Source organism: Capra hircus, chromosome 11 (genome assembly GCF_001704415.2).
Source record: "Capra hircus breed San Clemente chromosome 11, ASM170441v1, whole genome shotgun sequence".
NCBI classification, from domain to species: Eukaryota; Metazoa; Chordata; class Mammalia; order Artiodactyla; family Bovidae; genus Capra; species Capra hircus.
This window is the reverse complement of record NC_030818.1, coordinates 2,523,922-2,549,209: the sequence shown is the minus strand read 5'-3', so window position 1 is coordinate 2,549,209 and position 25,288 is coordinate 2,523,922. Positions and strand designations below refer to the sequence as shown.

Sequence of the window (25,288 nt, the reverse complement as noted above, 5' to 3'; positions counted from 1 at the left end):
TTTTGCTCCGCGCCCTGGGCGCCGGGGCGTGGAGGCGGTAGCGCGCACGCGCACAGGGATCCGGCCCGGGCCGAGCGCGCGGCCGGACGATTGCGGGTGAGGGAGAGTCGGCCCTGGCCGGGATGGCGGGCCTGAGGGGTCGTGGTCCGGGTCGGAGCGGGCGGGGGGTCTCGGCTAGGATCTCCTGGCTCCCGGGGCATGCGGGGGCCGGGCGCTAGAGCCCGGGTCCTGGCGATCTGGGTCGGACGATCGTGTAGGGCCGGGGGCGGGCTCGGGCCGCCGTGACGCGGGCGCTCAGCCTGGCCGGGGCGGGCGGGAGGCGGGTGCGAGGCGGCTCCTTCTTGTCGCGAACTCTCTGTGACCTTGGCCAAGTCACTCCATCCCCTTGAGCCGGCGCCTGCGTCTGTGAAGTGCGAATTATGAGCCCTGCCTGCCTGCTGGAGCGGTTTTGAGGCTCGGGGGCGGGACCCCCGAGGGTACCTGCGGTAGAGGGCGGTTCCCCGGGGACCACCCGGGCCTTGGGTGAGGGAGAGGGGCCTTCCCGGCGTAGCATTTTGTTACAGGCTTTGGGAAGGACCGCTCATCTGTAGATTTTTAAAACTCCAGAGCATTATGAAGTAGTTACAAAACTTGTTTAACACAAAGGAGAGAGGTCAGGGCTTCCCCGAGGCCCACGTTGCCAAGTGTTTCAGCAATGCTCACGCTCCGGCCGGAGACGGCTCAGTGAGAATGGTTCGCAGCCGTCGAGACCCTTAGCTGTGGAATTAGTACTGTTTGTGATTCCTCGTTTGCCACCTGGGAAACTGTGGCGCTGGCCAAGCAAGTCTAGTATCTGTCCACGTGAGGCAGTCCTCCAGCTTCCCAATGGACTGAATTGTAGAGACTGAGGATGGAGGGGGCGCCATAGCCATTTTGGGTGGTGGAGTGGGATCTCAGGAACCCTCCCGACGCGGGCAAGGGTCTGCAGTGTGACAGATATTGTGTAATTATATAATACGCAACTGCTAATGGTAGAAAGTCACTAAAATAAGAAGCCTATTAAGATGTTCTAGGTTGGAAGAAATTCAGAGCATTTGAATTGACTTGAACTGAAACTTTTCACCGCAGGTGACTAGCATGCAGATAACCATTCTCTGACCTGCTGCCCCTCTTCTGACATGGCCCACCGCGGTGGGGAGAGGGACTTCCAGACTTCAGCGCGGCGCATGGGCACCTCTTTGCTCTTCCAGCTCTCGGTGCATGAGCGGGAACTGGACCTGGTGTTTCTGGATCACAGCTATGCTAAGCCGTGGAGTGCCCACCCCGATGCCAGTAGTGCCCGGCCCACCCGCATGCTCTTTGTTACTCCTCGGAGGCAGCATGAAAGTACCATGTGAGTTTGGCCTTCTCTCCTATGGGCTGCGGTCACCCTAACTGGGCAGTAATCAGTTGGGGATTAGAGTGTATTTTATTGTGGGAGATTAGGGATGGGGTGGGATGTTTAATTTAGCATCCTTGTTAACCATCCTGAGGATGTCAGGCCTCTTGGTGAACATCTGGATTCAAGACATCTAATGAGTTAGGAAGGCAGGATGTTCAAAGGAAAGCAAACAGCTGATTACATTTAGGATAAGAGGACTTGTGTGGAAAGAGGAATTGAAGATGATGATTTAAACGGAAGAAAAAGATGGAAGAGTTGACTTTTAAAAATTGTCGCATAGGATTAGACTCATTCCTAAAATAGCCCAGTGTTCTGGCTCCAACACTGGCGAATAACCTTTTCATGGTAATTTGGTTTGTTTTTTCTTCATTCACCTGCAAAGCTTAGGAGCACATGCCCACAACTTTTCTTTCCCTCTTAACTTGTTATGGAACTGTCACCATGGGTTGATCTTAATCCTTCTGAGATCTGGTTATCTTTTCAGCTCACCTGCATAATAGGGTCGGGAATTTTTTCATAAACTTACCATGTAATATGTGATACAGTTACATTTGGTCTGTGCAAACTTGTTTAGCAATTCTTTGGAGCTTTAAGGCATTCTGATTACCTTGGAACACAAGGTATTTCAAGATTTAGTGATATATTCTATTTTGATGATAAAATCATGCCCTTAATAATTTTATAAACTTTTTGGGGGAGGAGTTTGTTTTTGTTTGTCTCAATCTGACCTGATGTTTAATCTCGAGCACAGGTTTTAGGTTTGCTGGAAAACAGAGATCTTGTGCTTTGCTTCTTTAGATCCACCAGTGAGCCTTAATGAGCTATAAGTGCCATGACATGTGTGTGTAACACATGTAGAATAGTGGTTTTTATTTCATTTCCCTGCGAGAGCCTCATTTTGTTGGCCTATTTTGGATGTACAGGTCACAGGATCTGTGATTTTAGAGAATAATTGAGCATAATCCTGATGCTTCTGATCAAGGGCATCATTGAAGAGCTCTTTTAAATAGAATTGCAAGTCTCTCTCTTAGTTATGTAATAGCTTCTTGCAAACATTGAAACTCCTGTATTTAAATCTCATGATTATTTTCTTAAAGTGAGATTTTGTGGACTTGGTCTTTTCAGCACTCAGAAAATTACTTCCTCTTATAGACTGGCTCCATATATGAGCCCTATATGTGGGAGTTTGGCGTATTTTAGGAGCTCTTTTTAGGCCACTGGATCTGGAAGGTGGTTGCAATGGGAGTGTAAGTGGGAGCTAGGGGAGAAGCTGGCAGGGGCTACCTCATGTAGGAATTTGATTCTCAGAGTTGGTAAGAAGTCATTGAAGGATTTTAAGCTAGAGATTAAATTTATATTTAAAAAGATCACTTTGAATTTTTGTTTAATAGATGATAGTGCTGAAGTGGAATAGATAAGACCTGGCTAGGACACCATTGCAGAGTGGTCAGGGTCAGAGATCATGAGCCTTGATGGGACAGGCATATTACAAGTGGGGAAAAAGGGATGGCCTTGAGGTGTATTTCTTGGGTAGATCCAACATGACCTGCTGTGGTAAGTTGGCAACAGTGGCCAGGATTAAGGGGAAAGGAAAGGAGGATGACTCATGTTTCTGGCTCAGTAGTGCCATTAGTTGGGAGGGACCCTGGGAAGATAGGATTGGAATTGTGACATCAGGACTTCTTTTTCAGGCATCCAAGTCTAAGTACCTTGCCCAAAGTCTGGTCCACAAAAGATAGTCAGCTCTTTCACCCACCACCAAATCCAGCTGCACATTATTTCGCTTCATTTTATAATGGTGTAATTATTCTAGCCATTGGGAGTGTATACAGTAGCATCATTGAGGTCAAAAAGTTAAAGTGCCATTTGCTGGATAGCCAGTAGACCAGTGTGATTGACATCATATTTTGGCTGACAGAGTTATTGAACTGAAAAACCCAGCACTAGGATTTCATTAACATTTTATTTATTTTTTTCATTAATGTTTTAAAATACGAAAGACCTTTCAGATATCCACTTGTGTTTGTTTCTGTTGTGGGCTCCTTACAGAGTGAGTAAGCTAAGGTGTCTGTCTGCATTCCTAGCAATCTGTCTTAGACAGTCATGGGCTTTTACAGCATATCATTAGCTATCAGTTGACTTGGTAAGGAAAGGAAAATTTGTATGAATAATTTAGAACTTTAGACCAACATTGCCTGACAGACTCTCTGTGGTAACAGAAATGTTCTGTACCTGCTTCTTCGAATATGGTAGCCTTAGGCAGACATCTCTTTTTTTTTTCTTGGAGAGAAAAAGAAATGCAAAAAGGCAAAATGGTTATCTGAGGAGGCCTTACAAATAGCTGTGAAAAGAAGAGAATCGGAAGGCAAAGGAGAAAAGGAAAGATATACCCATTTGAATGCAGAGTTCCAAAGAATAGCAAGAGGAGATAAGAAAGCCTTCCTCAGTGATCAATGCAAAGAAATAGAGGAAAACAATAGAATGGGAAAAGACTAGAAATCTCTTCAAGAAAATTAGAAATACCAAGGGAACATTTCATGCAAAGATGGGCACAATAAACGACAGAAATGGTATGGACCTAACAGAAGCAGAAGATATCAAGAAGAGGTGGCAAGAATACACAGCAGAACTGTACAAAAAAGATCTTCATGACCCAGATAATCACGATGGTGTGATTACCCACCTAGAGCCAGACATCCTGGAATGTGAAGTCAAGTGGGCCTTAGGAAGCATCACTATGAACAAAGCTAGTGGAGGTGATGGAATTCCAGTGGAGCTATTTCAAATCCTAAAAGATGATGCTTTGAAAGTGCTTCACTCAGTGTGCCAGCAAATTTGGAAAACTCAGCAGTGGCCACAGGACTGGAAAAGGTCAGTTCTCATTCCAATCCCAAAGAAAGGCAATGCCAAAGAATGCTCAAACTACCGCACAATTGCACTCATCTCATATGCTAGCAAAGTAATGCTCAAAATTCTCCAAGCCAGGCTTCAACAGTACATGAACTGTGGACTTCCAGATGTTCAAGCTGGATTCAGAAAAGACAGAGGAACCAGAGATCAAATTGCAAGCATCCGTTGGATCATCGAAAAAGCAAGAGAGTTCCAGAGAAACATCTGCTGCTGCTTTATTGACTATGCCAGAGCCTTTGACTGTGTGGATTACAACAAACTGGAAAATTCTTCAAGAGATGGGAATACCAGACCACCTGATCTGCCTCCTGAGAAACCTGTATGCAGGTCAAGAAGCAACAGTTAGAACCGGACATGGAACAATAGACTGGTTCCAAATCAGGAAAGGAGTACGTCAAGGCTGTATGTTGTCATCCTACTTATTTAACTTATGTGCAGAGTACATCATGCAAAGTTCCAGGGCTGGATGAAGCACAAGCTGGAATCGACTGCCAGGAGAAATATCAATAACCTCAAATATGCAGATGACACCACCCTTCTGGCAGAAAGCGAAGAAAAACTAAAGAACCTCTTGATGAAAGTGAAAGAGGAGAGTGAAAATGTTGGCTTAAAATTCAACATTCAGAAAACTAAGATCATGGTATCTGGTCCCATCACTTCATGGCCAGTAGATGGGGAAACAATGGAAACAGTGAGAGACTTTATTTTCTTGGTCTCCAAAGTCACTGCAGATCATGGTGACTGTAGGCATGAAATTAAAAGATGCTTGCTCCCTGGAAGAAAAGTTATGACCAACCTAGACAATGTATTGAAAAGCAGAGACTATACTTTGCCAACAAAGGTCTGTCTAATTAAAGTTACGGTTTTTCCAGTAGTCATGTATGGATGTGAAAGTTGGACTATAAAGAAAGCTGAGCACCGAAAAATTGATGCTTTTGGACTGTGGTGTTGGAGAAAGCTCTTCAGAGTCCCTTGGACTGCACGAAGATCCAACTAGTCAATCCTAAAGGAAATCAGTCCTGAATATTCTTTGGAGGATCTGATACTGAAGCTGAAGCTCCATTACTTTGGCCATCTGATGCAAAGAACTGACTCGTTTGAAAAGACCCTCATGCTGGGAAAGATTGAAGGCAGAGGAGAAGAGGATGACAGAGAATGAGATGGTTGGATGGCATCACCAACTCAGTGGACATGAGTTTGAGTCAACTCTAGGAGTTGGTGATGGACAGCGAGGCCTGGTGCTACAGTCCATGGGTTCGCAAAGAGTCGGACACGGCTTAGCACCTGAACTGAACTGAGGCAGACATGTCTGTTGAGCTCTTGAAATATGGCTTGTGTGACTGAGGAAATGAATTTTTTATTTTATTTAGTTGCTATTAAGTTAAACATTTGCATATGGCTTATAGCTACGGTATTGAAAAGCACCTTTAGGCAATCAACTGTATGCTTATGGAATATACTTGTCTTTTTAAAAAATAGCTCTTTGTCAGTTTTACATAAGCTCATTTAAAACAACTTTGTGTTTCCCCTTCATATACCAGCATGTCACAGAGATCTAGATACGTGTGGGAAAGGCAACTTTGGATCATAATTTTCTGTGGACATAGTGTGCTTATGTATACTTTAAAGCTGATTAAGGACCTACCAGGCAGTGCAGTGGTTAAGACTCTGCCCACCCAGTGCAGGGGCCACAAGTTCTATCCCTGGTCAGGGAGTTAAGATCCCACAAGCTGCATGGTACAGCCACAAAAAATACATAAAAAGCTGATTATAGTAAAGAGACATTTTTGGCAATGGAACAATCATTAAATACTTATTTTGTGTGAAATATATGTGGCTGATCCTATGTTTTCACTTTCACAGTGAATCAGATGTCCCAATAGATGTGGAGACAGTCGTATCCACCCCTGTGCCGCTCTATGACAATCAGAAGGCACGCAGTGTGATGAATGAGTGTGAACGGCACGTCATCTTCGCCAGGACCGATGCGGATGCCCCTCCCCCTCCAGAGGACTGGGAGGAGCATGTCAACAGGTAGGTTGCTTCTGAGAGGCCTGGGCACCACAGGGTTCCTGGTCAGTGCGCTGTGAATATCTTAGATCGTTGTCATTGAAGCATATTTTTAGGAGTTTATTTCATTTGCAGCCATAGGAGTCAGAATGCTCTCCTGTCTTTGTAAGTCTCAGCTCATTCTGCAGTGGGCTCCCTGGGAGGAGAGCTTGTGTCTCAGCCATCTTTGCATCCCTGACACCTCGGACATTGCCTGGCACGTAGTAGGCAAGTAGTAAGCGTTAACTGAATGCATAAATGAGTCCAGTTTGATAGGTGTGACTTGCTCTGTAGCGTATATAGTACACGTTGTGATACGGGAGTTAGCCAGACTACCAAAAAAATTAAATGTCCGTTTGTATGATACTGTGCTTGTAGTGTCTATAACTAGGGCAGTGAAAATGTTTTGGAGTCGTATGAAAGGCTAATAGATGTTTGGCTTGAGTGACTTTTAAAGACAGATTTGTAGTCTGTGGTTTTGGGGGAGCACCTCAGCCTGTTTTCATGAGTTTGCTGGCTAGTTTTGCTCTCTCATATCCTACTGACCCTGGGGACTCAGCATTGCTCTTTAGGTCATTCGTTGTTGTTTATTTGGAACATTTATTTATCTTTATTTGTTGCATAAAACTTTATGAAAGTAAAATTTACATAGCATACAATTCACTTACATAATACGTACAACCAGTGATTTTTAGTATATTCATCACTGCAATCAATTTGGAGAACGTTTTCCTTACCCTCAAAAGGAACTCCTTACTCATTAATGGTCACTTCCCATCTCCTGCCAACCCCTCCAACCCCTGGCAACCAGTCTACTTTCTGTCTCTCTAAATTTACCTTCTCGAAACATTTCATAGACTCATCCAGAACATGGTCTTCTGTGACTGGATTCTTTCACACAGCATAATGTCTTCAGGGTTCATCCATGCTGAAGCGTGTGTCAGTAGTCCATTCCTTTTTAATGCTGAATAATATTCCACAATACGGAAGTGCCACATTTTGTTTATCCATTGATCTGTCGATGGATATTTGGTTGCTGATGCTTTTTTGGCTACTGCACATGAATAATATCACTGTGAATATTCATTTGCGTGTTTTTGTGTGGGCATACATTCTCATTTCTCTTGAATATATACCTAAGAGTGGAATTGCTGTGTCATATGATAAACTTGTGCAGAATCTTCAGGTTCGTCTCCAAAAGGACTGCATCATTTTGCATTCCCCCCGGCAGCGTATGGGGGTTCCCGTTTCTCCACATCTTTGCCAACATTTGTTTTTCATCTGTCTTTTTCTTATTATGACCATTCTAGTGAGTGTGAAATGACATCTCATTGTGGTTTTAATTTACATTTCCCTCGTGGCTCTCTCTATATGTATTTATCTCCTAAGGGAATGTGAAGGTCTTTACATCAGGAGTTGGAAAGTGGTAAACTTGCCACAATGTTGGAGGGTTCTTACTTAATGATAACGGAGGAGAAAGAAGTAATTTGGTAGGAAGAAGGGCAGGAAAGTTCGAGGCTCGTTGGAATGGCTCATGCGTGTGGTTGGAAGCAGGGAATGAGATCGAGCTGGTGTGCTTGTGTGATCAGGTGGTGGCTGGTGAAGGTGGAGCAGTTCTGCACCCTGGTTGAAGATCTTGTGGAGAAGTTCTTTGGGGTCTTGAATTGGAATTAGTCTTGTGCCCTAAGAAGGGGAAATGCTCTCCAGAGCTTCAGATAGAGAGGAAAATTGCTGTGAATGAAGATCAACTACTAGAATATTGCTGGGGTCAGTGAGTTCAGCAAAATTGTTCATCACCCTTGTTAAAGGTAAACACTGAAAATACTGACAGTGGTAGCAACAAAAACGAACTCCCGTTTGTCGAGTGCGTTCTGGGTGCCAGGCTTTGTGCCAAGAGCTTCCCACGCACTGTCGCTTTTAAGCCTCACAACTCTCCTGGGCGTGCCCCGTCTTTGTCTCTATTTTAAAAATGGAGAAGCTAAACTCGGAAGTCGAAGAAAGCTTAGGAAGTCGTGGAGCAGGGGTTTGTTCAGAGCACACAGTCTGACCCTGGAGCCCAGTGTTGTCGGCGGCTGTACCTTTCCTTTAAGGGCAGTGGAAAGAGGCCAGTGATGGCTGGACCGGGTGACTTCTCGCAGATATGTGTCCCCATTGTGTTATTCGTTGCCTTGTCCTCAGTCTGCAGTTTCAGAAAGCGCATAGAAGAAGTGCATGAGTTTTTCTATCAGTTCCCCCTTGGTCTTGGACAGAGGGTTTTGGGTGCACTCGTCATGCTTACCACAGTCATCAGAGGCTTAATAATGCGCATGAATGCAAGTTTCTTAATTTATAAGGAGAGATGCAGCTGCAGGGCAGACGAGATATTGGGGCAGCCTGGCCCCGAGCCTTGATGCTCAGTAGGAGAGTTTGGGACGCTGTTCTCTTCCAGAAGTGGGTGGCTAGCAGACCATCTGCACAGGGGGTGCCCTCCTCCAACACGGTGGCTGGATGGCAGAGAGGCCAAGGCACACCTCCACCTGCCCAGTCCTGCAGGGAACACTGACAGGCTCTACTCTTTGCTCCTCTTTCTCCATGTGGCCCTCCATACCTGTGCTATGCCATTGCCACAGATTGATATGATTAATTAGCGCTCAGTTTATCTCAGATTATTTGTTTTTTAGTGTCTGATGAGATTTTGGAGGCGTCCTTCTCTCATTAGCAACAGGCTTACATCTTCAGGTACGTCATTATTGCACACAGCTAATTTCATTATTTGATGATACTTACTGGCTTCAGTCTCAGAGGTCACCATTTTTATGACCGCGTCCCCAAATTCTGGATCTGTAGCCTGTTTGGAGGTTGTAGTTAGTTCTCTCTGCTCTGATTATAATCATCTGTTGCCATTCTTGATTTTATTGTTAAATTGCTGCTTCTTTTCTTCCATGTATAAAATCATGTAAAATTACAGTTTGCTACATCAAGAACTCATATAGGACAGCTCCCTAGAAATGTATTTTTCCTCAGAGAGATGACTGATCTATCAGGGAGTCAGAAACTTACTTTTCTTTTTTAGTGCCCCATTTTGCCCTCCTGAATTATTTCAGTAGCAGATAGCTTCAGATCGCTTCTTCTTTTTTTTTTTGTCTGAGCCACGCAGCATCAGGATCTTAGTTCCCTAACCAGGGACCAAGCTCATGCCCCCTGTGCTGGGAGCATGCAGTCCTAACTACTGGGCCACCAGGGAAGTCCCCAGATAACTTGCTGTATTTAGAAAATGCATCCCCCGCCCCAGCTGACTCTGGGTTTCTCTAGTAATGCCTCATATTCCATGAAACATGATTTTAAATATCACTCTCTTCTTGATTTGATTGTCTAGATCAGGGGTTGGCAAACTATGGCCTGTGCGCTAAATCCGGCCCATTGCTTGTTTTTCTATGACCCATGAGCTAAGAATGGATTTTACATTTTTGAGTGGTTGAAAAAAAATCACAAGAAGACACAAGAAATTCGAAATTCAGGGTACGTAAACACAGTGTTATTGGAACACAGTCATGCCCACTCATTTAGGTATTGTCTGTGGCTGCTTTTGCACTACAATTGTGGAGTGAAATAGTTGTGATGGAAACTCTAAAATATTTAGTATCCAGTCCATTTATAGAAAAAGTTTGCTGACTCCTGGTCTAGATTTGTGTCTGCATGCCAAAATCGTGTGACTTGGTGAACTTTTGAAAATGATATATATTTGCAGGTATGGTAATGTTTCCCAAAGAAGTTGGACCAGCTTTTTTCCCCAGATGTTTGTCAGATACCAAATTTAATTAGATGCACAGCTGTTCAAAGACATGTAACAAAATACTCCTGACTTATGGCACTTCAGGGCCTTGCTCAAATGGATTCGAGGACATTGCCAGCATTTCAGTAAAAGCGTCTAGTGTCCTACAGCAGATTGTCTATCTTAGAAATCAGAACTTCTGAATTCAATTAAAAAATATTCTCTGAATTTGCTCTAACTGTATCTCTCAGTATTGTACGTATAATATCTGTGTGTTAATCTCAGACAGATGTTTGAAATTTCGATTCAAGACCTTTGAGTTGTTTATTTTCCCTCCCTCTTTCCCTGTCATTTCTCTTCCTTTCTCCTGGTGTTTAAGCAAAGAATTTTATGATCTGAAAAAGTAAGTGTGACCTTTTTCTTCCCTCTGATGTTCTTTGTTTCTCTCTGCTTGACTTCTGGTTAAAGAGAAAAAAAACCCTTTAGACATTTTAATATTGAATTAGTGTCAGAGAAAGAATTATCTTTGAAAATATCAGGCTCGTCTAGGACTGATGTGACTTCTTGGCTGCTTTGAATAAGAGAAGCCAGCAGTCAGAATGTCATTCGGTTTCAGTGGGAGTGTGGAGAACATAAAATTGTCTGATCTCATCTAAGCAATGGAGAGAAGACATTTTTATACCCATGAAAATTGAATAGGTTTAGATGGGGGAGTGTATTGACTCACCACAGTTCCCATCAGCTGTTTGACTGTTTAGACTTGTATCTAAAATTCTGTCTCCTGTTTTTAAATTTTTCCTTAATTATATCTTTTGAATACTCTTAATCTTCGGTTAGATCATTTTTTTCTGCCCGTTTAATTTTCTAGCCTCCCATGAAGCACACAAAATACAGAGAATATGTTTCAGTTCTTGGAATCACTTTGTTATATATCCAGCAAGAATCCTAAGAACTTTTTCTGGGGGTTTTAGACTCTGGTTTTTCAGTTTAATTTCAGCTGTCAGTGGTGTATGGTAGTAATTTCTAAATAGCTTTCTAGTCCCCCTCCCATTTTGTTCACATCATTTTCCTTGCTCCCATCATTTTGGGTTTCAGAATAAATACAGGGTAAGAAAAACAAATAGAGAAAACATCCTGTTGTATGATAAAGAACAAGATAATTTTGGAAATGCTGTCGGTACCTCATAAGTAGAAATTATATACACCTCATTCTCTTTCCTTGGGATTAGGGTTTGCAACCTGATTGATAGGCTTTGAGAAAGCTGAAGAGATCCTTGAACATACGGAAATTGTATTCGTTGTTTAACCTGTTTGATTATCACTGAGCATTATCGCTGGGGTTAAGCGCTTAGTCGCTCTGTCTTGTCTGACTCTTTGCGACCCCATGGACTGTAGCCTGCCAGGCTGCTATGTCCATGGGATTTTCCAGGCAAGAATACTGGAGTGGGTTGCCATGTGCACCTCCAGGGGCTGGGATTAAGGCTGCAGTGTAATACTGCTTTCAAGATTTTACAGGTTCTTTATGCATATTATTCACACAGAACTGGAAATTCTAAAATTTAACACAGATCTTTCATTTCCACTTCAAGAGATTTATCCTGCAGAGATTTGCATGACCATGTGAAGATGCAGAGAGATATGTATATGAGTGTTTTGGGAGAGGTGGGGTTGTCACTGTGACTGTTTATAATAGTAATAAAAGGGACAGAACCTCAGTGCCCACCAGTAGGGTGGAACCAGCCATTAAAAGCAAGGAAGTTTATTAATAGGGAAATATCCATGTATCTCCAGAGAGCTTTTTATAACTACTTGTGGACATCCTTTGTCTCCTCCCACCACCACCAAAACCCAAGCCCACCAAAGAATCACTATACGTAAGAGAAGTGCTACTCATGTTGGTGTGTAATACTTTAAATAATGTAAAGGAAGGTAAGATTATGAACCAGTGGACTGGTAATGCTAGTTCACACAAGCCTGCCTTGTCCCGAGATATCTTGAGCCCCAACCTTGAGTTAAAGCTTCTACTCCCCCATCTTCCAAGTCCAAAGTCTCTCTGAATATCAAACCACAACAAAAACTGACTAGATCCTGATGCAGTAGCAGAAATTAAGCCAGGAGAGCTGTGGGAAGATAAGAAAATGTCAAGAAACCTGAGATGGCTGCTGGAACCCCACAAGAGGTTTATAAAAGGATGAGCGGCTTTGGAGGTTGAGACGGGCATTAGCTGTGGCAACAAAAGCTACTAAAGACAGAGGGCACTTCTAAAGAAAAGGTTCTGTGACCGTGGACTTGGGCTGCTGTCATAGAACTTTTGCTCCCATCAGTAATTGTAGCTAGCCTGAGTTTTATAGATCATCTTGCCCATCTCTTCTGCAGTCAAGGAGACTAAAGGTACACAGCCAGCTCCCGACTCATAGCTAGTGTTTCCCTGGACTTTGTGACCGTGGTAAGGTGTAAAACTAGAGCTGTAACGTGGTAGGTGGAGATTGTATTTTACAGAAGGAAAGGAAGTTGGACTGTTACTTTCCTCCTTTCTGGAGGGTATTTACTCATTTCAAGGACAGTGAGATGATGCTTGAGGTTGGAAGCAATGTCCTTGTGGTCCAGGCACCCTGATCTGGCGAAGGGCTCTGTTTACAGTTGCCCCCCAGGATGTGTCTGTTGTGCTGCTCCTCAGGACCTGAGCACCTGCTGTGGTAGGGAGTGCGAGGGTTTGAATTTGTCCTCCGCTGTCCACCGGGTTCAGAATGTAGTGTGTGCACAGCTCCTCCATGTCCTTATCCAGCAGATGGTTGAAGTCCCTGCTCTGTGTCACATACTTTTAAAACAGACAAATCTTTGCTGTCTTGGCCTTTCCATCCTAGCAGAGGGAGGCAAACCAGATGTAAATGAAATGGATGGGAGGTGAGGGGGGCTAGGGAGTCCCGAGGTGAGAGTCTTTGTGTTGGCAGTTCTAAGCAGGGGTGTGTCGGGGAACCCTCAGTAGAAGGCGACATCTGAGCAAGAACCTGGCGGTTGGAGAGGGCGCCATCGTTTCAGGCAGAGGGAGCGGGTGCTTAGGGCCCAGTCTGTGTGGCGGGAGCAGGCAGGCTGTATGGGAGATAAGGGAAGGGGCGATGCAGGGCAGCATAGTAAGCTGGGGGCTACCATGGAGGGTGAGGTTGGAGAGCCAGGGGTCCACACAGCCCATGGCGAGGACTTTGACTCTCAGCTGACTTAAATGGGCTTGGCTCGCAGTTGTCACAGTCCTACTCACTTTATCCCAACTGATGTGGAGTGCTACCTTGATGTCATTCCAGGCTCTCATTTGGGTCTGGCATCCACCTAAGTTTTTAAAATGAGATTTAATCACCAGTTTATTTTTATGGCAGGGAGAGCTGGTAAACAAATACTGAAATAAATTGGGCATCTTCTGTTACCTTTTTCTTGGTATCTGTAGGAAGATTACTGGCCAGAGTCGGAGTCTCAGAGTAATTAAGGTTGTCAGGAGTCGGGTGGAGAGGGTAAAGCTTTAGTCAGCTCCACACTGCTGTGCGGCCTTTCATGAGGTTGGGACGAGCAATAGGGTAGTTTTCTAATAGCAGGGAATTTATAGCTGAGTTGGAGGAAGAGCCATAAAGCCTCCCATAAGCAAGGTCAAAGTGTGTCAACCAGGGTCATAGACTGGATGCACAGAGCTGACTTATATGGGACAGTTGTATGGCAGAAACGGGCACAATGTAAAGCAGTTATCCTCCGATTAAAGGTGAATGAGAAATACATAACCTATTGAAACATTTTACAAAGTAAATTTGTTAATTGCGGGATATACAGAAAAAACATGGAGAAAGAAGGAAGGTTAGTGAGGGGTGGATTATTTAGGCGTGGGAGACCAGCGCTTGGTTTTGCTGTGTTTTTGTCCCTGACACTGGTGTAAGTAGGCCTCTTGTCTTAGTGTGAGGCTTTAGTGCACTGAGTGCTTCCTCACCCTACCTTTTTTGAGTAGCTTGTGAAATTCAGATGCGTCTGTGCAGTGCTGCCTTGCTTCTGTTCACTAATGGGTTATTTTAGCTGCTGGGTAATTACTGAGCTCTGCTAGCACCACAGAGGCGTAATTCCTGGTGGCTCAGCAGTGCAGAATCTGTCTGCCAATGCAGGAGACACAGGTTCAGTCCCTGGGTTGGGAAGAGCCCCTGGAGAAGGAAATGGCAACCCACTCCAGTATTCTTAACTGGAAAACCCTATGGACAGAGGAGCCTGACGGGCTACAGAGTGGACGTGACTGGGCAACTAAACAATGAGCAACAAAGCCCCACAAAGACGTACGTGTGTGTGTGTGTGTGTGTGTGTGTGTGTGTGTGTGTGTGTGTGTGTGTGTGTGTGTGTGTGTGTGTGTGTGTGTGTGTACACACGTGCTGAGGTGCGCTGAGATGCTTCGCTGCCAGGACGTGCTGAGGTGCTTCGCTGCCAGGACTGGGACCAGAATCTGGGTGTTGTGCTTTAGCTTGGTACTCAGCTACTTGGAGTTACACTGTTTCACAGTGGGAACAGAAATCATGACATAATCTTCTTTGCAGTGTACTGGTGCGGGGAGTGTCCCCAGGGTTTGCCTCTAATTCCTCAGAGTGTCTCTTACAGGACTGGCTGGACCCTGGCCCAGAACAAGCTATTCAACAAGATCCTCAAAGCCCTGCAATCTGACCGGCTTGCCCGCTTGGCCAATGAAGGGGTAAGACTCCAGAAATCTGCCCCCAGCGGACCCTCGCTAGCTCAGGCCTCTCTGACTGACTCACTTGTTGGGTGCTATCCCCCACCATCCCCCAGCCCCAGTTGCTAACAAGGTGATCCTCAGACTTTTCCCTCTACTTCCTCCGTTCAGGCTTGTAATGAGCCCGTGCTGCGTCGTGTTGCTGTGGACAAGTGTGCGAGGAGGGTGCGGCAGGCTCTGGCAAGTGTGAGCTGGGACACCAAGCTGATCCAGTGGCTGCACACCACCCTGGTGGAGACTCTGAGTCTGCCCATGCTGGCAGCCTACCTGGATGCTCTGCAGACGCTGAAAGGGAAGGTAATGCTGGGGTGCGTGTCTGCCCTGTCCTGGGGTAGCCAGCCTCTGCTGTGGGTTCAGGAAACGGGCCTGGGCCAGGTCATTGCCTGGTCAGTCTGGAGGACATGACCGAAGCTAATGTGCTTACTAGTAAAAATAGGAGGCATGGTGTCATTTCATGTTCTCATTCGGCATAAACGTCTTCAGCCCTCCTGTCTCTAGGATGAGGTGTAGCGCCCCCAAACCAGAGAACATGTTTAGCCTCTACAGGCCTGCCACTTGTGGTTTGAGGTGAGGTGAGAAGGGAGAAGATAGATGAAGGGTTTACCAGGGAGGAGTGTTGAGAGAGGAGTAAGAAGCAGACACTCACGGAGCTGAGAGTGGGGTGGGGCACGGGAGGTGTCCGGAGCAGGGCGCGCAGGGCCGACGCCTCAGTCCCTGCTCGTGATGACACGCCTTCAGTGGCAGCGCTCTGGCTGCAATCGGGCTAGTAGAGCGCCGCTGCACCTCCCCACTTCCTGACGTAGTATTGCAGTCACACTGTTGCCCTTTGTGGCTGGAGTTCACTGCGGTCGTAGTTACTGCACTGGACTATGTTCAGTGTGATAGAGTTCTGGTTCTGGACGCAGACTGCCTGGCTGATCCTTTCATCACTAATTAGCTGTGTAGTCTTGGGTTAACACCTCAGTTTACTCATCTCTAAAAAATGGCTGATTATAACAATACCCGCCTAGGATTTTTGTGATAATTTGTTAATCTGGATAGAATGCTTGGCACAAAGTTTAGCACGTAGGAAACCCGGGGTAACTGTTAGTGATTTATAAGTGGCGCCATTATATTTAGTGTGTTTTGCTCCAGCATGGCCTCAGATAACTTGGATTAATTCAGTTTTTTACTTTTGTGGGGTTTTTTTCTCCTTTGCAAGCAGCTGGCCAGCAACTTTCCCCAGCCATATTCCCGAAATTTCCAGACTTACTGTTTCCTATCTGTTTGTAAGTTGAAGGATGATGAGTTTGTTTGAAAGCAAAGGAAGACTGGTTTAGCTTCTGGAAATAAAACTCAGGACTAGATGCATTAATGAAATGCATGGTAGGAATTTGACATTAATTTATACATTCTGCCTTTGGAAAGAGAATGGCATTAGTGATCTACCCTAGGGGACCAGTGTGGTCATGCCCCGAGTCCACATCCCTGCTTCTCTCTGTGTGCCCAGGAGGCCTTGGAGGTCTTTTTCCTCATAATGAAGTTGGCACTGCTTTCCAACTGAAGTTACTGTCTGGACGTTCCCAGCAAATACGTGTTTTGTGTCTCCAGTGTGCCGGGTGTTGGGATGAGCAAAACAAATTCTCTGTCCTCTGATGGAGCTGATTTTCTAGCGGAGAAAGAGACAAATGAAAAGATGGCCCCAGACGCCCCCCTGTGCTGCTCCTCTGCAGTGGTCCCCCTGGCTCAAGTGCGAATAGGGGGCAGCGAGGGCACAGAGTGGATATGGGGCCGAGACAGGCCCCTGCCAGAGAGCAGTGGCTTGTAGCCAGGCGTCTCCGCTGCCCTCCACAGCGTTCCGCCTGTGGGAAGAGAATGGCGCTGGTGAGTCTGCTCTGGGGGCCCAGTAGTGGTGCCCAGAGTCCGCTTCTCGGCTTTTCTTTGCATGCCCAGTATGCCTTGGAGGTCATTTCCCTCAGTGAAGTTGGCACTGCTTTCCAACTGAAGCTATTGTCTGGGTGTTCTCGAGTGAGTAAAGGAGTGTTCAGATTGACTGAGCGTCACGGACCGCTGGCGGCACCCCGCAGGCGTGCCCGGTGCGTGCTGCTGGGTCACAGTGTGGGCTAGCTGGGATGGCAGAGGGAGCACAGCTAGCAAGGGCCCAGACCACCAGGTGCTGTTCTGCTCTCAGTGGCATCTCTCCCATCAGGCTCTTGTTTTCCCATGACTGTTAGATTCACAGCCAATATTTAAGCTGTTCCCAGAACTTCCAATGTACCAGCTGGACGAAATTGTCAGTGAATGGGGTCATGCTCTAGGCCCAGTGACTTTCACCATCAGAACTGTTGTAAAGGGAGCAGAGAAGGTATGGGCCCCATCCTCTTCACTGTCTGCTGAGAGTGATCCTGTGCTGGAGAGAACAGCGATGCTTGGTCTGCCTAGCTTCATTCAGGCAAAGGAGTCTAAGTGTTCTGTATTTACAGAAAAGTGAGTTTCAAGGCTTTGTCATTTCAGAGGTGTACTCTGCTGTGTGTGTGTGTGTGTGTGTGTGTGCATGCACGCATGCTGTGTGCTCAGTCGCATCTGACTCTGCCATCCCACGGGCTGTGGCCCGCCAGGCTCCTCTGTCCATGGGATTCTCCAGGCAAGAACACTGGAGTGGGTTGCATTTCCTCCTCCAGGGATCTTCCCGACCCAGGGACTGACCCTGCGTCTCTTGCAGTGGCAGGTGGATGCTCTACCACTGAGCCACTGGGGAAACTGCCAGATAAAAGGTTTTAAAATCTAATATTCAGTCAGATCCTCTACCTCTAGGTGTCGAGTGGCTCACAGTGACAAAACATCAATTACTTTTGAAGAAACAGCCAGTTCAGGGTGACGATCCTTTGCAGTTTGGCACTGTCCTTTGTTACTAGCCTTATATCCTCCTATTTCCTTGCTTGAATTCTTGACTCCAGGCCATCTGTGCCTAGAGTGAGCCCTGGACGTTCTTGTCTCTATCTGGTGTCTTCTGTTGGGATTCTTCAGAGTGCGTCTCCCTTCGCATGCTGTGTCTTCACTTCCCTCTTCTCTGTTGGATGGCTCAGATCACAGCAGTGAGGCTTCCGTTTCTTGATGGTACTTCCCAGCCGCTCCTCTCTGGTTATTTGTGTGCTTGCCTTCATAGATTGTAGATTAAATTCCTTTGTAGTCAGCACTAGCCTGGTGCCTTGTAACAGCAGTGTTGCATAAATGTTTGTTTCCTGGGTTAAACTGAGACAGCCTCATGGTTAAGATACTCCCCTCATTTTTTGTGCAGAGCTCTTTTTAGTCTTGCTCTTTTAAAATTAAGAACACTGTCCTTTCTTGTCATTTCCAGGAATAACTTATCTTCTTGTGCTATCTTCGAACTTTCAGTTTTAATTGAAATATAATTGACATATAGGATTTCCCTGTTGGCTCAGATGGTAAAGAGCCTGCCTGCAATGCAGTGTTTGATCCCTGGGTCAGGAAGATCCCTTGGAGAAGGAAATGGCAGCACACTCCAGTATTCTTGCCTGGAGAATTCCATGGGCAGAGGAGCCTGGCAGGCTACAGTCCAGGAAATCTCAAAGAGTCGGACACAACTGAGTGACTAACACACGTGCACACATACAATTGACATTTATTGACAAGTATACAATATGTTTCAATATTTGTATTATGGTAAAATGATTACCACAGTAAGTCTAGTTGACACCTGTCACTGTACATAGTTAAAGAATTTTTTTTTCTTTTGATGAGAATTTTTAAGATTTATTCTTGTAGCAGCTTTTACATATGGAGTATAGTATTATTAACTATAGTCATCATGCTGTATGTTACATCCCTTGACTTTATTTGTTTCATACTTTTTGATCCCTTTTACTGATTTAACTAATCTCCCTTCCCATCCCTCTGACAACCACCAGTCTGTTTGTATCTGTGAGTTTGGTTTTTGTTTTGTTTTGTTTTTCCATATTCCAGATACACATTAGATGATTCGATATTTGTCTTTTTCCATCTGACTTACTTCATTTAGCACAGTGCCCTCAGGGTCCATCCATGCTTTTGCACGTGGCAAGATTTCCTTTTTGTGGCTGCATAATATTCCACATTTTCTTTATCCATTCATCCATCAGTGGGCACTTACATTGTCTTCCTATCTTGCCTATTGTAAATAATCCAGTGAATATGGGGGTGCATATATCTTTTTGAGTTAGTGGGGTTTTTTTCTTCAGGTAAATACCCAGAATTGGAATTCCTGGATTATGTGGTAGTTTTCTTTTTAATTTTAGGACAAATGTCTATTAGTGTTTTTCATAAAAGTTGTACCAATTTACATTCTCACCAAAATGTACAAGGATTTCCTTTTCTCCACATCCTTGCCAGGATTTGTTAATGCCTGTCTTTTTCGATAATAGCTGCTCTAACAGGTATGAGATGATATCTCCTTGTGGTTTTGGTTTGTATTTCCCTGATGATTAGTAATGTTGAGCGTCTTCTCATGTACAGTGTATAAGATCTGTATATCTTCTTTGGAAAAATGTCTATTCAAATCTCCCACTTTTTAATCAGATTGTCTTACTGGTGTTGAGTTGCATGAGTTCTTTGTGTGTCTTAGATATTAACCTCTTATCAGATACACGACCTGAAAATGTTTTCTCCCTTCAGTAAGTTGCCTGTCCCTTTTGTTGATGTTTTCCTTTGTTTTGCAGGAGCTTTTTAGTTTATAGTTCCACTTGCTTATTTTTGCTGTTGCTGCCTTTGCTTTTGGTGTCAGACTGACATCAAGGAGCTTACTGCCTATGTTTTCTTGTAGAAGTTTTATGGTTTCAGATCTTCATTCAGAATCTTTAATCCATTCTGAGTTAATTTTTGTGTATAAGGTAATACGATGGCCCAGTTCCTTCTTCTGCATGTAGCTATCCAGTTTTCTCAGTACATTTATTGGAGAGGCTGTCCTTCCCTTGCTGTGTTTGCTTGGCTCCTTGGTCGTAAGTTGATTGACCGTACATGCGTGGGTTTAGTTCTGGGCTCACTGTTCTCCTCCATTCTTCTGTGCGTCTGTTCTTGTGCCGGTACCGTACTGTTTTGATTACTGTAACTTTGTCAGATAGTTAGAAATCAAGAAGCATGATGCCTCTAGCTTTGTACCTTTTTCTTAAGATTATTTTGGCTATTTAGGGCCTTTTGTGGGTCCATACAAATGTTAGGATAATTTGTTCTATTTCTGTGAAAAATGCCATTGGAATTTTGATAGAGATTGCATTGAATTTGTACAGTATATTGCTTTTTGGGTAGAATGGACGTTTTAACAATGTTAATTCTTCTGATCTGTGAGCATAGAATATGTCCATTTATTTGTGTCTTACTCTGTTTCTTCAGTTAATGTCTCAGAGTTTTCAGGTAAGATGTTCCCATTCCTTTTACCTCCTTAGTTAAATTTAACCTGGGAAGCCCTAGTTATATTTATTCCTAGCTATTTAATTCTTTTTGATGCATTGTAAATGAGCATGTTCTCCATTATTATTTAGAAATGCAATAGATTTTTGTATATTGATTTTGCATCCTGCAAATTCTCTGAACTCATGTATTCTGATGTTCCTTTGGTGTCTGGGGTTTGCTGTGTGCTATGATGTCACCTGCAAATCTGTAGTCTCGCTTCTTCCTCTCTAATTTGAATGCCTTTCAGTTCTGTTTCTTGCCTGATCGCTCTAGCTGGGACTTTCAGTACTGTGTTGAATAAAAATGGCAAGAGTGGGCATCCTTATCTTGTTCTCATCCTAGAGGAAAGCTTTCAGTTTTCACTGTTGCGTTTGATGTTAGCTGTGGACTGAACTTTCCCCACCTGCATCACCATAGAGTCTTTATTCTTATTTCTCAAAACTTTCCTGGTTTCCGGCTGTGCCGGGTCTCTCTCGCCGCGTGGGCTTTTCTGTAGTTGTGGTGAGCGGGGCCTTCTCTTAATTGTGGACATTTTGACTTTCTGCGGGCAGTATGAGGTTCACACAGACGTTTCTTTTCAGTGGAAGCATCAGCAAGTCTGTAATCTGTATTTACACATCTTTGAGGTCACATTTTTGGTAAATTGTAATGGTATAATGTGGAACCACTGATACGGAGAGCAAACTAAAATTACTCAGATTTTTCAGCTTCCTTGGGGGTGGTTAGTGTCCCAGGCCCATGTTTTTCAAGGGTCAACTGTATACACTGTATAGTAGGCTATATTACTTGGAGCATAGTAACAGATTTCTTTAACACTCCAGAGCTTGAAGGCAGTGTACTAGAAGAAAATGCAGAATTTTATTTTGTTTTAACTTACAAAATCGACTGAAGTTTGTTGAGGAAATTTAGAAAATATAGAAGGAAAGGAAAAAGCCTCTTCACATCTCTGTAAAGTTTATTGTGACAATTTTCGCATATTCTCTTATTGCATTTTTCTCAATTAGAGATGATTTTCATTTTTTCTCTTCTACCTTTAGCATCTTAGCAGGGGACTTGCCTATATCATTGCAAACTGCTTTAAGCGTTCTAACTTAGCCCACAAGATCTGATTGTGCAGCTGGTGTGCTTCGCCACTTGTGCGTGCCTCGGTGTTGCTTCTGCTCTTCGACTGTCACTGAGAGTGAATTTACCTTTTGCTTACCCCCTACCCCCTGTGTGTGTGTGTGTGTGTGTGTGTGTGTGTACGCACGTGCGCGCGTGCATGTGTGTTTCTGATACAGTTTTAGGAAAGGGATAGGACTAAGTTTTAAGTCTCTCGATGCATATCACCAGGTTGGTTTCCAGAGGACTGTATCCATTCACCTTGAATGATGGAGGATGTGTTTTTGGCCATCCACTTGTTTGTACTTTTTCTTGTGAGGAAAGTCTGAGACGCGTCATTGGAATCTGCTCTTGGCTCACAGTGGGGCTGTGTCCTCCCACCTGACCCTGGTAGTGGAGTCTCCTGCCTCACACTGGAAGCGTCTTCATTCTCCCTTGCTTCTAGATCCCCACGTTGATTGACCGGATGCTTGTGTCCTCCAACACAAAGACTGGGGCTGCAGGAGCTGAGGCCTTGTCCCTATTACTGAAGAGGCCCTGGGACCCTGCCGTGGGGGTGCTTTCTCATAACAAACCAGTAAGTTGGACTTCACTATGGCCCGTAAAGTTTATTTTAGATTCCAGTCTCAGAACCTTGGCAAGAGGATAATAAATGGCGTGTTTAACTGTGTTCACTAATAACACATAATTAACATGGCTAATAACATGGCTGTGTGTCATGCTTAACATAGTTTCCTGAGCAAAGCAGCATTGGTGAGGATAAGATAGGTCATGGGGTACATGAGGTTCCGTGGGGGAGCCTCCCTCCCTCACTGGCTTCCTGATGGGGTCTTACTCTGTAGAGCAAACTCCCCGGCTCTCCTCTCATCCTCATCGCCTCCTCCGGGCCCTCCAGCTCCGTGTTCCCCACCTCACGCCGCCACCGCTTCTGGCAGTCTCAGCTGTCCTGCTTAGGCAAGGTATGTAGGGGGCGGGGGCCGGCTCGAGAGGCAGACAGATGCTCAGTGCTCAGTGCACTTAGCACACTCCCTCGTGTTCGAGAGGCGGGGGCCGAGATGCGAGATGGGTGGACTTGAACGTGGTGCACCCTCCAAGCCTCTGGACTGCTGAAGGTGCTCATCCGGGGCTGGAGGGGTCGGGGGAGGCCAGGCGGACTGGAGAGAAGAGCGGGGACTGAGCTCACGGCACAGCAGCCCCTGTCTCCTCCAGGTCGTCCCCGTCGCCACCCACCTGCTGCCCGGTGGGAGTGGAGCGGGAGTGCTGCAGTGCCTGGAGCACATGGTCGGGGCTCTGAGGAGCAAAGTGCTGGAGGTGAGGCTGCCCCCCGTCACCCACCGCCACTCTCCCCGCATCCGCACCCGTCTGCGGCCTGCTGGCTCACTGTCTGCTTTCTCTCCCCGCAAAGATTCACAGCCATTTCCCCCACAAGCCCATCGTCTTGATTGGCTGGAATACAGGAGCTCTGGTGGCCTGTCACGTAAGTAACCCCGTCTTTTTCGGAGGTTGTCTGGGGATCAGCTGGTGCTGCTGCTGCAGAGGGCTACTGTTGAGCCAGGCACTGTGCTGAATGCTTTGCCTGCATACTTGGATTTTAAACTGTGGGAAGCAAGCTTTGTTTTTTAACTTTATTGTGGAAAATGTTAAGCAGAAATTTAAAGGGAGGATAGACTAGTGTAATAAACCCCTTGGGCTCCTCATTAAGCCCTACCAGTAATCGGCCCAGAGCCAAGGTCTTTTTCATCTTACCTCTGCCCGCGTTCAGCTCCCTCCAGTTACTCTGAAAAAAAAACACCAAGTATTTTGTTTATATATTTTAGTGTGTAGTTAAAAGACAGTTACTCCTTGGAAGAAAAGTTATGACCAAGCTAGACAGCATGTTAAAAAGCAGACGTTACTTTGACAACAAAGGGCCATCTAGTCAAGGCTATGGTTTTCCCAGTAGTCATGTATGGATGTGAGAGTTGGACTATAAAGAAAGCTGAGCGCCAAAGAATTGATGCTTTTCAACTGTGGTGTTGGAGAAGACTCAGAGAGTCCCTTGGACTGCAAGGAGATCCAACCAGTCTATCCTAAAGGAAATCAGTCCTGAATATTCATTGGAAGGATTGATGTTAACGCTGAAACTCCAATACTTTGGCCACCTGATGTGAGGAACTGACTCATTAGAAAAGACCCCGATGCTGGGAAAGATTGAAGGCGGGAGGAGAAGGGGATGACAGCAGATGAGATGGTTGAATGGCATCACTGACTCAATGGACATGAGTTTGAGTAAACTCCGGGAGCTGGTGATGGACAGGGAGGCCTGGCGTGCTGCAGTCCATGGGGTTGCAGAGTCGGACACGACTGAGCAACTGAACTGAACTGGGCACTGTCTGTTAATTTCGAAAGGGAGAGGTTTTCTTCACATAAGGGACAAGAGCAGCATTTGTGTTCTCTTGGTTGCATTTGTTCTTGGTGGAGGAAAAAGAAAGGACTCAAGCCTTGCACATTCCCATGATGGAAGCATTAAACTTCCCATCCTCGCACAGGTTTAGGTGGGGTCCCCTGAGGGCCCCGGTTCTCTTGGTGGGGGCTGCTGGTCTAAGCAGACGTCCTGTGTCTGTCCTCTTACTGCCCTACTGTGTGGCTGGTACACCTGTGTCATCACCTCAGGGTCGTGTCATCACCTGGGAGTTACGACTGGGGAGGAGGAGGTGGGACCGGCCGGTGGCTTCTGGGTAGGCTGTAGCTGTGGGGAGGTCAGTTGGCCTTGAGGCAGGCCATGCCCTTATTTGCAGGTGTCGGTGATGGAATACGTCACTGCTGTCGTCTGCCTTGGGTTTCCTCTGCTTACCGTGGACGGCCCCAGAGGGGTAAGCGCGGGGCCTGTGGGCGCCGGGCCACTGGCCAGTGGGAGGACCAGAGTAGCAGCCTGCCCCTCCCATGCTGCTGCTCAGAGGCCGCGGCTCCCCGGGGGGCTCTGTTGAGTGGGCTTGCCAGGCAGTGTTGAGCAAGCATCAACTGGCTGACTGTAAAACCGGACCTGCTCAGGATGTGGACGATCCCCTCTTGGATATGAAGACTCCAGTCCTCTTTGTCATCGGTCAGAACTCCCTGCAGTGCCACCCCGAAGCCATGGAGGACTTCCGGGAGAAGATTCGGGCGGAGAACAGCTTGGTGGTGGTTGGGGGAGCTGATGACAATCTCAGGTGGGTAGGGTCCCTGGGTGCTGCCAGAGTGCCATGTTGGAAAGATTGTACCAAAAAATTCTATATCCTGTTCACCCAGATTTCCCAAGTGTTAACATCTTGCATAACCAAAAGTAATTGTCAAAGCTGGGAAGCTGACATGGGTGTGACACTGTAACCTAGTCTGCAGACTCGCAGACGTCACCGAGTCGGCTCCGTGCACGTCTAGTCCTGGGCCGAGTCCAGGCCGCGCGCAGCTGCCGGTTGCTGTGTCTCCTCAGCCTCCTCTAATGTGACGCTGTTCCTCAGCCTATCTGTCGTGACCTTGACGCTTCCTAAGAGTGCTGTTCTGTAGACTGTTCCTCAGTTTAGGGTGTGACGTTGTCTCGTGATTAGGTTGCCGGCACACCTTTGGCAGGAATGCCACGGAGCTCATGTGCCCTGCGTGCATCCTCGGGGCTGCGTGGTGTTGCTACATCCTGTTACCGGCGAGGTCACCGTTGATCACGTCGTTAGGGTAGTATCTGCCAGGCTTCTCTACAGTTACTGTTTTCCCCTTTGTAGTTAGTAGTCTTCTTGTGGGGAGAAGATATCTCGAGATGCTGTAATCATAGTCTTTGCCATTGGGCTTTCACTGGGGTAGGCATTTCTTTACATTTTCTTCCTAGTAATACTGAGGATGAATTTGAACAAAGATTCTATTTGTCACAGGCATCCTT

General features: G+C 45.8%; 1 protein-coding gene across 8 annotated transcripts in view; it reads left to right on the top strand.

Annotated features, from left to right (window-relative positions):
• The window catches only part of KANSL3 (KAT8 regulatory NSL complex subunit 3), a 44,274-nt gene continuing 18,986 nt past the window's right edge, over positions 1–25,288 (top strand). For 5 of the 8 annotated variants that reach the window (XR_001918768.1, XM_018054857.1, XM_018054853.1 and 2 more), the window contains exons 1-11: positions 1–96; positions 1,108–1,372; positions 6,194–6,364; positions 14,748–14,838; positions 14,989–15,174; positions 21,848–21,979; positions 22,245–22,361; positions 22,612–22,713; positions 22,808–22,879; positions 24,180–24,254; positions 24,433–24,590. Coding sequence is in view for 7 of the 8 variants with exons in the window: in XM_018054857.1 (XP_017910346.1) it covers positions 1,158–1,372; positions 6,194–6,364; positions 14,748–14,838; positions 14,989–15,174; positions 21,848–21,979; positions 22,245–22,361; positions 22,612–22,713; positions 22,808–22,879; positions 24,180–24,254; positions 24,433–24,590 (1,319 nt within the window). In the remaining variant the exon portion in view is untranslated. Of the gene's footprint in view, positions 97–292; positions 523–1,107; positions 1,373–6,193; positions 6,365–14,747; positions 14,839–14,988; positions 15,175–21,847; positions 21,980–22,244; positions 22,362–22,611; positions 22,714–22,807; positions 22,880–24,179; positions 24,255–24,432; positions 24,591–25,288 lie in introns of those variants that run through there. The other 3 variants (XM_018054859.1, XM_018054855.1, XM_018054860.1) reach the window with 2 other exon arrangements.